The sequence below is a fragment of the Solanum stenotomum genome, chromosome 1 (genome assembly GCF_019186545.1).
Source record: "Solanum stenotomum isolate F172 chromosome 1, ASM1918654v1, whole genome shotgun sequence".
In the NCBI taxonomy this organism is placed as follows: Eukaryota; Viridiplantae; Streptophyta; class Magnoliopsida; order Solanales; family Solanaceae; genus Solanum; species Solanum stenotomum.
The window spans coordinates 18,027,554-18,043,116 of record NC_064282.1 but is presented as its reverse complement, the minus strand read 5'-3'; the positions used below and the strand labels follow the sequence as shown (position 1 = coordinate 18,043,116).

General features: G+C 35.6%; 2 protein-coding genes across 2 annotated transcripts; one reads left to right on the top strand and one right to left on the bottom strand.

Annotated features, from left to right (window-relative positions):
- The first annotated feature begins 1,000 nt into the window (after positions 1–1,000).
- Positions 1,001–8,456, top strand: LOC125847619 (uncharacterized). The gene is made up of 14 exons (XM_049527262.1): positions 1,001–1,108; positions 1,780–1,892; positions 2,000–2,235; positions 2,707–2,779; positions 3,276–3,350; positions 3,439–3,549; positions 3,907–3,949; positions 4,541–4,634; positions 6,681–6,783; positions 6,862–6,957; positions 7,068–7,094; positions 7,377–7,476; positions 7,994–8,078; positions 8,157–8,456. Exons 2-14 carry the CDS (start codon positions 1,797–1,799, stop codon positions 8,281–8,283), a joined length of 1,266 nt encoding a protein of 421 aa, XP_049383219.1. The 5' UTR covers positions 1,001–1,108; positions 1,780–1,796; the 3' UTR covers positions 8,284–8,456.
- Positions 8,457–10,885: 2,429 nt separating this feature from the next.
- On the bottom strand, positions 10,886–15,344 carry LOC125845858 (flowering locus K homology domain-like). The gene is made up of 10 exons (XM_049525360.1): positions 14,929–15,344; positions 14,459–14,560; positions 13,418–13,639; positions 12,633–12,691; positions 12,435–12,526; positions 12,203–12,315; positions 12,068–12,130; positions 11,620–11,780; positions 11,456–11,518; positions 10,886–11,141 (listed from the first exon to the last, which is right to left on the bottom strand). Exons 1-10 carry the CDS (start codon positions 15,301–15,303, stop codon positions 11,036–11,038), a joined length of 1,356 nt encoding a protein of 451 aa, XP_049381317.1. The 5' UTR covers positions 15,304–15,344; the 3' UTR covers positions 10,886–11,035.
- Between the last annotated feature and the right edge of the window lie 219 nt (positions 15,345–15,563).

The following is a 15,563-nucleotide window of genomic DNA, read 5'->3' as shown; positions in this document are numbered from 1 at the left end:
AATTGGGAAAATTGTATAAAATAACAAACTATTAATTAAAATTAAATATTATAATCACAATTTTATTTAATTTTACTCTGTTGCAAACACTTTGTCATTCGCCTCTCTCCCCAAATTTCTTGCTCGCCGGTCTCTTTCTCGCCTCTCTCATTTTATACAAACACAAATGTATAAATTATGTTTGTGTTTGTGTTTGTATAAAGCGAGAGAAAATGTATATATACATATTTTTTCGTTCGCCTCTCTCCCCAGCGTATCTCACTCGCCACTCTCCCAAATCTCGCTCGCCACTCCTTCGCCTCTCTCACTTTATACAAACACAAATGTATAAATTGCACTTGTATTTGTATAAAGCGAGAGAAAATTATATATACAAATACACATATTTTTGTCCTATACACTTATAATTATACAAATACAGATCTTCCCCTGCCCAGTTCTCTCTTTCTCGCTTTATACAAACGCAGATTATACAAATTACAATGTATAATTTGTGTTCTATAAAGTGAGAGAGAGATATTTGATATACAAATATTTTATTTCGATTTAATTGTATACAAATTCAAATTTTATGCAGCTATACAAACACAATCATTGATACATATACATAGTAGTTACATGTATATATATATATATATATATATATATATATACAATTATCTAACCGATATACATATACAATTCACCTCTCTCCCACTCTCTGCCCTCTCTTGCTTGCCTCTCTCCTTCCTCTCTCAATCTCGCTCGCCACTCTTCTCCTTATAACATGTAGCTATGAATCGTAATTAAACAAACTATAATTATGAAGCGTAATTAAGCTATTTTTGAGTGACTATATGCGAAAGTTCCCCAATAAAATAATAGTACCATATAATTAATGTCACAATTTATTACGTATCAAAATAATACAATATGACTTTTTTAAGTCATACGAGACTCAAATTTACAAATACGTCCCTATTAATACGGCTCAGCAAACAATGCGTTGGAGCAGGGTCGGGTTAAAAGATGGATCGGGTTAAAAAGGGGTGACCCGCTTATTATTAGGATTCTTAAACCCTTGTTTTTCTCCCTCAAGAATTTGGTGGCTGATTTTCATATTCATCTGGTAATGATTTCTACTTTTCTTTAACTGGTTAAATAAAACCCTAGTAGAGTCTTCTCCATTCAATTTGAAGCCTAAACTACGAACTTGTTGATTCAAAGCTGGAAAAAAAGAACCTTGAACTGCAACACATGTATATATATTTTTTTGCTTTTCTGGTTTAATTCTGATTCTGACTATTTGTTTTCTTGTGATTATGGCTCAGAAATTCAAAAAACTAGTAATTAGCTTCAGATATCATGTTTTTAATGTTTTTTTTGGTCCTAAGGAGTCCAACTATTGTATTGTATACAATGTGTTCGATAATATGTCTAAAGGAGTAACCTTTGCTTTATCACGATAGTGAATTGATAGAGATAGTATCATACTTCATAAGGCGAACACCCAAGGAATAAGATTTTTTTTGGGCATAAAGGTGGACACCTTAAGGGTAGAAATATGTGCATTGAGCAATGTCATGACATACTGCACAAGGGGAGCACTTCACTTATTGAAGTGCTATCCCTGTGAAACTTAAACACCTATAGCCATCTCAAAGACTTTAGAGTGTGTCTCGTGATTTCCAGCTCTACCTTTTAAATATTAGTTTTCGAAAAAAATAGGCTGTGTTTTTGTCTTGTTGCGAGTCTAATAACCCGATTGAAGACTGATGAATTATTTTTTTGTTTCTTCAGATTTAGGAGGCAGGAAAATGGGCACGTCTTCAAAGAAATCGAGGAAAGTAGAGGAGAGTGAAAGCAACTCTGAATTTGAGAATGATGAAATATTAAATGAGATGTCGGATGATGTTAGTTTTTCTCTCTTTAAATCACTCATGTGTACTTATCTGGTTCTTTCCTTGAGTTTTTTGTTTCAAATAGTTTACTTATGATATATGTTCTGTGATATGCTTAGGCCGAGAACTTTGATGACGATGGTGATGAAAACAATGACTATACAGACAACGACGATGACGATGACGATGACGTCAATCATTACAGCAATGAAGATGAAAGTGGAGAACAAGAGGAAGGGGAAGATGAGGAAGGAGATCAAGAAGAAGAAGAGAGAGAAAAACTGACTGAGGAACACAAAATTGCTGAAATGGAAGAACTTGAGAAAGAATATATGGAGCTTAGGCACAAGGAACAGTAAGTTTCTTTCTCTACAACATAGCTTAGTTTTATGGAATGTTTCTATTTGAACTTATCATCTAATAGGTACATATTTGCTCTGCAATCTCATTAGAGACACAAAGGCTTCGGAGCTAAAGAATGATTCATATCACAATTTATAAGATCACTTGTTTGATGGTGGATTCAATCCATCAAAGATACATCTAGCTAGTATTAAAAGAACTTTCATCATAATTGTATCAAAGTTTCTCCACAATTTAATGTGTCTTTCCACTATTAAATAACTCACATCATATTTTTATCAAGCTTCAGCCCGATTTTCCAGTTTCCTTATTCAGTTTGGTTCAAGTCTTGATGATCATATAGTAAGTCTAAAATATAAATAATGTCAGCAGTAAAACAAGCAGGAAGTTCTTGCTATTAAAGATGTGGTACTCTTGCCTACTATTGGTAGACTTTTGATTTTGGCGGTTATTATGTGCACAGAGATCTTTTGAAGAATCTGACGCAACATAAGGATGAGGATCTTCTCAAAGGTCAAGCAGTTAAAAACCAGAAGGTATAGTGTACCAGATGGCACAGACGATAACTTTAGTTTTATCTTCTTACGATTGTTTTTCTTTGTTGTATATGCGCACGTCCTGTTGGTTCAATTAAAAGAAATTCTGGTTACAGGGAACATAAATGGTATCATGTGATTGGAAGTGATTTATTCCCCTGTATGTTTTCCATTGATATCTATGTTGTATCTCCAATAGATACTATATGATTGAGTTGCATGTAAACTATACTTCTATTGCTTCTTGGCTTGCCAATGGCTGAAATTTTAGCTATAGTGCTAATATCATTTACTTGATTATTCTTTTCAAGTAATATGATTAATGATTGACTAGTAATTCAATCTAGTGTAATACATGATTAATGACTTGCTATCTCCTACTTGCATTGTCCAAGCTTGTCTCTTACTTAATTGTCAAAATTATGTTATTCACTATCAAAATAAATAAATTATGTTATTAACTTTTTCCTTTTTTCTCTCTTTAAATTTCCCAAAGGCTCTCTGGGACAAGACACTTGAGCTAAGATTCTTGCTGCAAAAGCCTTTCTCGAACGCCAATAGACTTCCGCAGGTTCATTGGGTTACCATTTTGTTTCAACACCAGCACGAGATTCATGATATTGACTAATTGAACTTGAATGCATGTTGACCGCCTGCAGGAACCAATTAGGTCTTCCTTTTGTGATTCAGAGGACACAGTTGAAGATGCATATTCGGATCTCCTTTCCTCTTCCAGAAAAACCTTGGATTCTATACTGGAATTGCAAGAGGTACAGTGAGAACAGTTACTTCATAGTCAATTTTCTTTTGGAATAACAAAAGATTAGTATGCTTTTCTTTTGCTGGAAACCTGACCATTGCTCCTCCCTACGCGGTCCCATTATGTGATAGAGTTTCCACTTTGATATCCCAATATATCCTAAACACTTCACTGATAGTCATATTGTAAGCACCTCGATAAATAGTTAGACCATGATCCCTTAGCAATATTCTCTTGCCAAATGATCTACAAACTTCAAAATTGTTGTCTTGTATATATGTCTCGTGAAGTTATCTTGTGTTCAGGTTAATACAATCCCGCTTTGCTTATTTAACCAATTATTAAAACACATTTTGCCATTTGACAGGTACTACTGGAGAAGAATCCATCAATTACTAAATCAATGGATGGTATGACATATAGCTTTGATTTTGCAGATACTCGAAGAGCTGCACCCAGACATAAATATTGAGTGTTAAATGTTCTTTACTCTGAGTTTTTTGAAAATCTGAATTTCTTTGTTGAAATAATCTAATAATAGTAGTAGTAAAATATTGGTAAAATTAGGATGTAGCAAGATGCTCTTTATCAAACTCTGATCCTCAACTCAAGGTATTGACTACTGGAGAGGACTTGGGGACTTGCTTTTAAAAAACCAAATAGATTAGGTTATACAGGTTCAGAAATTTGCTAGATTTTCAAGACCTGCAAAAGAAACCGATCTGCTTCTATGTTGCAGCTCTAAACAGTGGTTTCTAAGTAAAGTTCTATAAGCCCCTGTTGTCTGTAATTAACTGAAAAAGATTTCCTGGAAATCCTTTCATATGCCACCATATTTGGTAATGTTGCCAAACTGGAAAATCAAGTCCCTGACCTTTTGCACATTTTTCATATTTAAGGGCCTAATGACCATCAATTTTCCTCATAGCTCAAAGAACATATACATCTTTCGGGATTAACATATTCACTGGTTGATGTTTCTGTAATTTTCTTTCCTGAAGTCAATTCTGGTAAAAGGTCGAAGCTTTTGGAAGATTCTGTAAAGTCAGGTGAAGTTGATGATGATTGGCAGAAGATTTCTCAAATGCATTCAAGGTAAGAATGTTTAGCTAAGACTTATTGTCACATTCCTTGTTTTATAGCTGTCTGTCAATTTTTTTTATTGCTTTAGATCACGATCTCAATTTGTTTGCTACAAGATATACATGTTTTATATGACAAATCAGGAGGAACTTCCAACCTTATAACTGTTAACACTAGGAAGAAGAGTGTGATTTAGGTGGAAATTCAGCCAACATAGCCAGTAGATGTTTATCAGTGCTCCAACTTATCAACAAAAGAAAAAGAAAATCACAGGTGCCGCAACTATGGTGGCCTAGGAATTTAAGGGGATTGGCATGTATTATTCCTGGAAGCTAAAAAGCCTGAACTCTTTTTAAGCAGAACGTCAGTTATCTGGGCTGGCCAGTATAGCCTAAGCTGACACATCATTGGCAGAATGTGAATCGACAATACCTGATTCTTTGTAACTTTTTGTCTTTTGTCAAATTTAAAACACGGGTACGATTTTGAACGTGAACCAAATTTTGGTATAATAGTTTATCTGAGCGAAATGTTCGCATGCAAAGTACAGTTCTCTTTGTGTTTTACTCAATCTAAATGAGCAAGAAACTGGTGCTGGAAGAGGCTAAGGCCTAAGTGGGAGAGGTAACAGAATTTGGTGGATGCAATCTTCACTTTGTTCTACCTCGTCTTCCTTGCACACTTTCAAGTTTCCATTGCCTATGAGCAAGGGAAAACCAGTTTCTTTTCATTTATCTTATTTATCTCTTCCCAGGACCTATGTGTCTATTCCATGCATGCCTTTGTCCATCTGTATGACATGTCTGAATGTGCAGTTCCCCAAGAGCAAGATAAGACTTGTGTCACAGTTATCTTAAACCTCTAAGGGGTCGTTTGGTTGGGAACAGGTTATCCCAGGATTAATTATCCTGAGATTAGTTATGCTAGTATAACTTATCCCACCATGTATATGGGATAACTTATCCTGATATAAATGGTGGGATAAGTTATCCCAAACATGACAACCAAACAAGAAACTAAAATATTATCCCAAGACTTTTTTTATATCCCATAACTATTTATTCTTATCCCTCACACCAAACGACCCCTAAGAGAAACACAAGTTATCTTGTTCTTATTTATTTTCTACTGTTCCCAAGTATGTATGCCTTTACTCCATGTATGTGCCTGTCTGTCTGACATGTCTTGTTCTAGAGAGCTGAGAGCAAAATAAGAACAATGTGTATGTAAGTTCCCGTTTAACCTTATACTCACCTCAAGTCACATTTTATATGACAGTCTATGAAGAGTATAGGATATTAATTTGACTTGGCAATATATTAGTCATAGTGCAGAGCATATCAATCAATGGTCGAGAAGTTAGCTGGCAGAAAAAAAATATCATACCACACTTTAAAACTTGGAATTTGGACTTCTTGAAGGTTCTGAAAGTCATGTAGAAATGAAATTGGTGTCAAATATTTTTGGACCTCCCAAAATTGAAAGATTCGTACAAATTGGGATAGAGCAAGAATAAGTTTTCATTTGAATTAATGAGGGCTAATCAAGATAGCAATTTGCTTTTACCATTTGATTGTTGAGCTAAACACAACTGGAAATCAAATGAAAAAGGAGGGGAAGAACCTTGATCGCAACATCATCAGATTTTTAATCCATGTTAGAATTGTTAATTTAATTGTCTAAACCGGAGGGTGTGGAAACTAGGGGCCATAAGTCCTCGAATGTTGTAGATTACCTTTTCGATTGCTTTTGTTCTAGGGATTATTTCTCATAATCTATTGCATTCTTCTAAGCAATAGGTTAGATCTTGCTTCCCCTGTGAAGAATTAGGTTCCGCATCCCGTTATTAGTGTTGATCTGGAGTCAGATTTTATATACATCTTAGTTAGGAACAAAATCTGCATAACTACGAGTATTTTCTTAACTCCAAAAGTTGGGTTCGAGACTAGCTAATACCCTGCCTTTTCTCAGCATTGTATTCTCATGCGATAAGTTTGTTTTTCCATTTCTCCCTTTGCTAAATAGATTGGCCTGTTATTGGCAATTCTTGTGTCATAGGATGGCTGCTTTTAGGGATAAATCGATAGATAAATGGCAGAGAAAGACCCAGGTGACCTCTGGTGCTGCTGCGATCAAAGGCAAATTGCAAGCATTTAATCAGGTTTATTTCTGGGACTTGAAAGATGCTATGTACAGCAACGATCACAATGTCTAGAACTAATGTTGTGAAATTGTACAGGATATTAGTCAACAAGTAGCTGGTTATATGAGAGATCCTACCAAAATGATAAAAGGAATGCAGCAAAGTAGATCGGCAGTTGCCCTATTTGGAACTGTAAGTTTAACTTTGTGAGTTGATTTGAGGAAGGCTATGTTTCTTAATGTTTATGACATTTTTTTTTTCTGTTTATCTTAGTTTTGATTTATGTGCCTGCTTTTATGCAGGTTCCAGATGCTACTGGTAATGGAGAGGTATCAATGTGTTATTTATACATTTTGTGAATATTTGGCCCTGAATAGTGTTTGCTGTTAAAGTCCAATTGATAAGAGTAGACCAGTAAATCTCCTTGTTGATTGTGTTGCTTAGACAAATATAGGCATGCTACTAGCTTTGTCAGGTTTATGTCATTGGTACAACAGTGGAAAATGTCATTCTTCATATACAAATGCATTAGTTTTTGCTTGAGAATGCTCTTGCATGGATAGTTTTTCTTTATAAAAATAGCACGTCTCATTATCCTTAACTTGGATCAGGGAACAAACATGGATGGTGATCCGGAACTTCTGGATGACTCTGAATTCTATCAGCAATTGCTGAAGGAGTTCTTTGAGGCTGTAGATCCCGCATCATCTGGTAAGTTGAACAACCCCCTCCACCCTCTTCAAAATAAGCTGGTTATGTTTCAGAAGTACCACCTTCCTCTATGGTGATTTATGTTATTAGGAAAATGTGGTTATCCTCACCTTTGATGTGATACCTGCAACATCAAGAATGTTGGTACTGTTCAATGTTTTTCCATCTTTCTCCTATGATTTTGACCATCACATGCCAGCTATTGGTACTGTTTAATGTGAAATGGTTTTTTTAGGTTACTATGTTGCTTCTAGTATGTTGCCTGCTTTCTTCATATGAATTGTGTATCTGTCATTTCAAAAAGATCCCCGCTTTTACACGAATACCAAATCTACTTTTTTCATCGCATGTATGCAGCATGAATAAGTTTCTAAAGATTACAGCTATAGATGAGAATTTCTCAGAAAATGTATTTATATGATTATAGTTCTTGTGTTTGGCTGAGAATGCATTTCTAGGCTTTTTTGCATCCTGGAAAAAGAATACCTAAAACTAACCAGTTGTGTATCAACTACAGAGACAGCATTCTATGCGTTGAAGAGACTACAAACAAAGAAACGAAAGATTGTTGATCGTCGTGCTTCAAAGAGTCGTAAAATCCGGTAATTCATTATCGATTATATCATGCAAGGTTGCATTTTGATTTCCTGGATTATAAAGTTTGGTTTTTGTTCTTGCAGGTACAATATTCATGAAAAGATTGTCAATTTCATGGCTCCTAATCAGCCTGTAAATCTTCCAGAAATGGCCCCCAAATTGTTTGAGAATTTGTTCTCAGGTGGCTCTACCCATAGGCCACTTGCTTAAGGTCCCCAGAACTGAAGGTTCCTAGAGTTATTCCATTAGATATAAAATATGTAATTCAAATAGTTATTACTTTGTACTAATATTAATGATAAGCACTGATCTTTTTAACTTTTTTCTTGCAGTTTGTTATTTGGGTTGAGTTAATTATAGATGAAAGTGATGTTACCTTTGGATTAATTTTTTTTTTTATAGATGAAAGTGGTTGACAGTTAAAGCTGCAGTCACATCGTTTTTCTTTCATGTTATTATTCAATTTTTTTTTCAACTTTCTGGTTTTGCAAGTTTTTTCATGCTAATTAAAACTGGAAGAAACTGTGCAAGTTGGAAAATTAACCTGCTCTATTACTACACTCAATTAGATAAAGGGGTGTCGTTATTTTCTAAATGTCTACAGTAGAGCTGTCAATATGGGCTGACCCACTCCATCCGTGCTAACCCATACAAGCTTTGAAATTTGACGAGCTAAGCCGAGCTAGACCACTTTTTGTATGGACCAGAAAATGGTCAGCCCAGCCCACAAGTATGTGGGCTACGGGCTTGTTGGGTTAGTCCTCTTTCTTAGAAGTATAATTTTTAAAGGACAAATTACTTAACTACACTTCTTTACTTATCTTAATATCCATTTATCCCTACTTATTTCAAAAATTCCTTATTTACTTATGTATCCCGCATGTATCCTGTGCACAACGCTATGTATTCCGTGCACAACGCTATGTATTCCACTATGTGGAATGTATCAAACCTAATGTATCCCGTGCACAACGCTATGTATCCCGCAAACATCATTTTTAAGGGATTTTTGGTAAATAGAAAACTAGAAGGGATAGGATGTTATTTAGTACTTATAATATGTGGTTCCTATAATTTATACATTTTTAAATTAAATTATAATCTAAAAATATTATTATAAATATCGACAAGATAATATTACATGGTGTTAGAGTTACTACTTGTTAATCAAATACACAAATAAAATTATCTTTATAATATTTATTAAGTTTGATTTCAAGTAAAAACATAAATAACTAAACAAAAATATTAACCAAATTGTTTCCCAATGATCATAATAAAACACAAAAACTATGATAATATTCCATAGGCTAATAGCCTATGTAGTGATTCCATAGAAATTTTAGGGAATTTTTATTTTATGTAGTACATATTTTATAAACGTAATTTGTATTTAAATTGTAATATTTCAAACTTATAAACAGATTTTGAATTTAGACTCTTGTTATTTTTAATAATCTATTTTATTTTTATTTTTCATTAATTTTTATTTGGCCCATGAGCCGGCGTTATCCATATTTCTCAAGCCCCACAAATGACAGACTTATTCAAGCCGGGCTAAAATGTCCTTTTCTTAAATGGGCTCCAAAAATCATAGCACAGCCCCATCAAATCATGGATTAGGCCAGGCCAGCCGAACAGGCCTAACCCATATTGACGGCTTTAGTCTACATGATAATGTTATTAGCCTTGGTTGGAATAAGTATTTTTACAAATTAATACAATTTTAACATGTATCCTATTTCATATTATAAAATATACGACTTTACCGACTAAACAGCATAACATTGTAAGAAATCTATTCAACCTACCGTTGTGTTAATACAGAAATTATTTTTCTAATTAGTCCAACCAAACATTCATTACGCTTTCGATTCATCAAGAAGATTTGAAAAAGTACACATTCAAAGCAAAATCCCAAATTTGTTTGTGGTCATTTTTTTTACCAGCCTTGTCGTTTGCATGAGAAATCTAGTAACATCACAATTATTCAAAGATATTAGGCAACATCGATTTTAAATTTTCAAAGACCTGTATACCATGCTTAAATATAAACACCACTCCTTGTAAGAGATTGACTCGCAATGTGTCAATGAGCTTCTACCTAACAAATACAAAGACAAATGAGTCAAAGACATGGCAGTGTATCTTATGGGAGCGTATACACGGTGACAATGCTGCGCAGGATTAGGGGAATGATATGCATGATGGTGCTGGGTGGGGTGTGGGGAGGGGGTAGGGTACACTCTATGGCAAGGGGTAAGGAGAAGGAAGAGGGGTGATGGGATTTGAATGGTTTGGGAACCAAAAAGAAATAATTGAACCGATGAATTAGGGTCAATCTCTGCAGCCCATTGTCCTGAGCTCTGCTTCTCCATCGGTCCTCCCTCATCCATCACTCCTGATCATCTCATTTCTAAATCATTCACACGAAGTGCTTTTTAAAAGTTCTTCAGAAATCAGTTCAATGGGAGGTGACCGCGTCTGATGTGCAATGCAATCTTTCACATCCCTGTTTCTGTTCTGATGGAAACAACAGAGCTAAATGAAAATCAAGCAGCAAAGGTAAACCAGGGCGGGGTTTGGGAGCTTTTTCAAGGGGTAGGGTCGGGCAGGGTGGAAGCAGAGGAGATCAAAGGGGCACAAGATCCAGAGGGCTATGCTTATACCTTCAATGCAACTGCTATTATAAGCTCCCTTCAGTAGATTTGTCGCTGCTCCCAGAGACGTACTAGATTCGCTGATCGTAAAACTTTAAGCATAAACTTTTCCATCAATATTCCACGAATTAAGTGATCTCATGCAAACTATGTTGCAACATCAACAAGAGACATCCTGGCCGAAACGACCATCTCCAATGCTTATATCAGAAACCCAAATAATGACACAACAAGAAATTGTCTACATTGTGTATATCAATCATCTGATTGAAAAGCTGTACGAGAAAGACCCCCTTTTGCTTCTACATTTGTGGAGCTGGATAAGACTGACCATAGTAACCAGGAGCTTGAGGGTTGGTTGATGTGTAGACTTGTGGGTATGATGTCATCATATGAGCTTCTTGGTTACTGCAAATATAAGAATAGACTATTGTCATTCCATCAACTAGCAAAGTAAATAGTCTACAACCAGTGGATAAGAAATCCTAGCAAAGCATCTAAGTTATTGACCCAAAAACCAACCCTGAAAGAGCTAATGATCAAGTCCACTGGAGCATGAGAAAGAAATGTCATAATCACCTTAGGGTCAGTGTCAGACTGTCAACTTAACTGTAGCAAAAATTTCGCTCATTTTACTATGACAGAGAAAAGTACCAGAAACTTTTTGATACTTATAATGGGATAACAATCAGCTTTTACAAGGACAATTTGTATGCAACTACCTGTTCATATAAACTCCATGACCATGATTATATCCTGGCATCAGCGTAGCAGATGTGTTGGGTCTGCATCAAGCGACATTGAAAAGTTAGATGCCAGACAGGAGTCTAAATTATATATTTTAGACTTACCCAATTATGAGTTAATAGGGTACACAAAAAATTACATTTGTTGTTGCATCTGCATTGAATGTTGCAACTGCATAGACTGTTGCAGCTGCATAGACTGCTGCTGGAGCTGCATTGTATCCTGTAGCTGCTCACCACCAGCTTGTAACATCAACTGGGAATAGACATATTCATCAACTCTTTGCTTTGCAAGGGCGACCTGTTAAACATAAAAATTTATTAAAGGACGCAACATGATCTGTAATCCTTGATATCTCATTGATTGACCTTTTCCAAAGGTAAACCAAGTTAAAATTACAAGAGACTAGTTGAAGATCTTTATGCTTATTCTAGGATTTAATCCTCCAAGACAGTTCCATTTTAGAACCGATATTGTCAAACGAAACTAAGGGTGACATACAACAGCCAAAAAATAACTCGTAATAAACATAAATTACAAGAAATGAACAAACCAAAAAGAAGTGAGACATAGAAATTAAGTTTCACCTGTTGTGCACTACCACCAAGATGGACTTGTCTTTGTTTCTGCTCACCTTTCCCGCCATGTACCTACAAAGCAAGACCACAAACATTAAACAACAAGAGAGAAATCTAAAAGATCCTACAAGGCTATTTATGCACCTTAATCGTTGCTCCAGACTCTGCACGGATCCGTGAAATATTGGAGCCGCACCTTCCAATCAACCCACCGGCTAATGATTCGGGAACTAACATAGTCAGATTAACATATTCAGCTGCAAGAGTGTAGCCCCATGGATGATGTTATTATTATAAATATACAACTAAAATTTCATATAGCACCAAGTGTATCAGTCCAGAAGCTCAAAAATACTATAAGAGAAGATTGATTAACCTGAAGATGGATCCACATGTGGTTGAGGTGCGCGAGAATAACCAAGATTGTATGTCGGGCTGATCGAAATTACTTGTTTAGGGGGGTTATCCCTGTCAAATACACATATTAGGATTGAATAGTTTTAGAATAATCAAACAAGCCTAATTACGCCAATTAAAATTTATTAAACCCCCTTGATTCAGAAAATTACTAAACCTCAATTGACAGCCAATTTCTACCACAGCTCTCAAGACCGCAGGGATGTCTCCTGCAAGCTGAATTAGGAAGCAAAACGAAAGTAAACAAGTTTAAAATGCTAAAGCTCTTAAAGGTAGAAATAATAGATAGAAATAATTTAAAAATAGATAAGTCCTAGACAAAACAAAAATCTCCCTATACAGGACAAACAAAATCCCAAAACTGCCTAACAAATTCAAACTAACAACAGACAAATGAACAGTGATTAAAGCTATAGGCTATATAGGTTATACAGGACAGCTGATATCCCAAAACTGCCTAACAACTTCAAGCTAACAACAGACAAATGAACAATGATTAAAGCTATAGTTGAGCCTGGTCACAACAAAACATAAGCACAGAGAACCCTAGAAAGCATGTGATAAATCAAATAACTACATGTGCAAATAATGCTCTTAATAGAAGTTAGTTGAACAATAGCTTTTCTTTTAAGATTTGCCTGTTTTCTTTTAAGGTAAAATAACTATATTAATGATGGGGAAACACCGTTGCACAAGCACGACATCAGAAAGTAGAGAAACTACAAAAATATAAGGTTTTCTATGACAGACATCCAATGTTCCATACATATTGTCAAACATTTGACAGCTTTATACTACACTATCCACCTCAGAAATAAATAGTTTGATATGACATCTATTGGACAGTAGTTTATTGAAGAAACCATCAGTATACCAAATGTGCAAAACATAGACATGCAAACAATTTAAGCAATGAACTGGCCAATTGTACCAACTTCTCACCTGTACTACACGATCAGACTCATGAGCAGATGCACATAGAGGCAACTGATGTTGAGCAAGAACTGTGATCGTAGCTCCAGAAGAATTCCTCAAAGTTTCAATATTTTGACCTGACATTCCTATCAAACCACCTGCTTGAGAACCAGCAATCAAGAACCTTACTGTGTTTGCTGCCACATGTCCAGCACCAACTTTCTGTGCGTCAAGGTTGCCACCATCATCCTATCATGGTAAAAAAAAATAGGGCAAGGATCAGTTCCCCTGGAAAAGCTCTCATGGGTAAACCTTCAAACAACAAGCAGAATCACACACAGCAGCAGTGACAACCTTGTTCAAGAAGAAGATAGTTCAACTTTTATCTTTATGAAAGGGAAAGGGAACTCAGACGACCTAATATACATAAGCCACTCTCAAGGCAAGGATATCAAAAAGAGAGAAAATCTTAATGGCCTAACCAATTCAATCTCCTCTTCTCTGGAGTATAATTGTAAGATCCAAGAGAGTATCACAGAGGATATAATCATGATCTCTCAAAATTGGTTGCCCAAGATCACACTATATATGTATGTATACAATACATAGATACACACATATAAAGATATCAGGACAAGAGGAATCACCTAAAACTGATGGTCCAGAAACAGTTGGCAGAGTAATTGCTGCTAAAGGTATTACTTCTTTATTTTTTAGAAGTTGTACACCCAGAGATTGTTGCCGCACTTATGGAAAAACTGGAAATAATTGGGGAATGAGAATAACAAATCTATCCTTAAGCCTCCAAAAACAGCCAAAAAGACTCAAGTTTTTGGCACCAGAAGCAGGAAAAAGATTCTTAGATTTATTGTAAGGACACACCAGCTATAACAAGGATTAGACGTCAAAACAGTTTTTTTGTGTAATTGACATATCAAAAAGGTCCTATCATGAAATGTAGGAAAGAAGACTACAAACATACTGTTAAAAGACATCTCTTGCTAGTATATAAACAGGAAATGCTCAAAGCAAAAGACTTTATAGGTTATCATTCATAAAACACGTTACCTTTAAAATAAGTGACACAATTTGATGAAGGGCATTTTCCGCATCACTAAACATATCATCATTGTCTTTGGAGCTAATGATAATTACTCGCTCTTCATGACGCTGCAAATATCAAATACATAACAGCGAAATAAATTCTACGCCAACACAACAACTGCACCTCAAGCCTAAACTCAATTTGCAGTAAATTATATAAATCCTCACTGATCATGTTTTTCACTCAAGCTCATTTCAGGCCAACACTATGCATTGATCACTCGGCAATTCAGCCAACAGTTAAACAAAAATAATTTCTCAATTAGATTCCAAGAAACCCCCAAATTTTAACAAAAGCAATTGCAACAATTGTCCTAATTTACCCATATAATTTAGCAAAAGCAATTGCATCAATTGTCCTAATTTACCCATATAATCAATTTCGAGCTTCCAAGAATTTAACAATTAATAAAATAAGAAATTGCATAACTCACAGCAATAGCATCAGCAACTTTGATAGTAGCTTTAGTTTCTTCACGAATCTTCTGTATACGATGCCCTGCTTTACCAATAACTTTCCCGATCTGTCTTGACGGAACAACAATACGGTACACTACATCTTGAGAAACCTTAACCCGCTTCTTCAACGGCGGCACATCGTCCCCCGACAAATCAGCCTCGTCCGTAGTGCCGGCGGCGTATTCCTCACGTGGACGTTTAGCTGTGGCGGAACGATTCGTTTCTTCATCTGACGGTCGAGAAATAACGGCGGCAGCCGACTGTGGGGATCCCGGAGGAGGAGGATTAGGGTTAGGGTTTATGGAGGTTTCGATTTGCTGCGAATTAGCCATTGGAGGATAATAGGACATGAAAGGGAAGAGTGAAGAAAGATGGAGGAACGTATAACAAAGTTTGAGTGTTTACATATTTTGTTAAAGTGTTTGCTTTGAGAAAATTATCAAAATGATCCTTCATGTATGAGCTTTGGTCTCATTTGGTCCTTTATATAATGAAAATAGTTCTTAATATATTTTACCAGAAAATATATAATGGTATTAAAATTATATAAACCAATGGTAAGTTTTGATGTCAAAATATGAGAGGCTTTCAACATCTTTCTCCACACAGA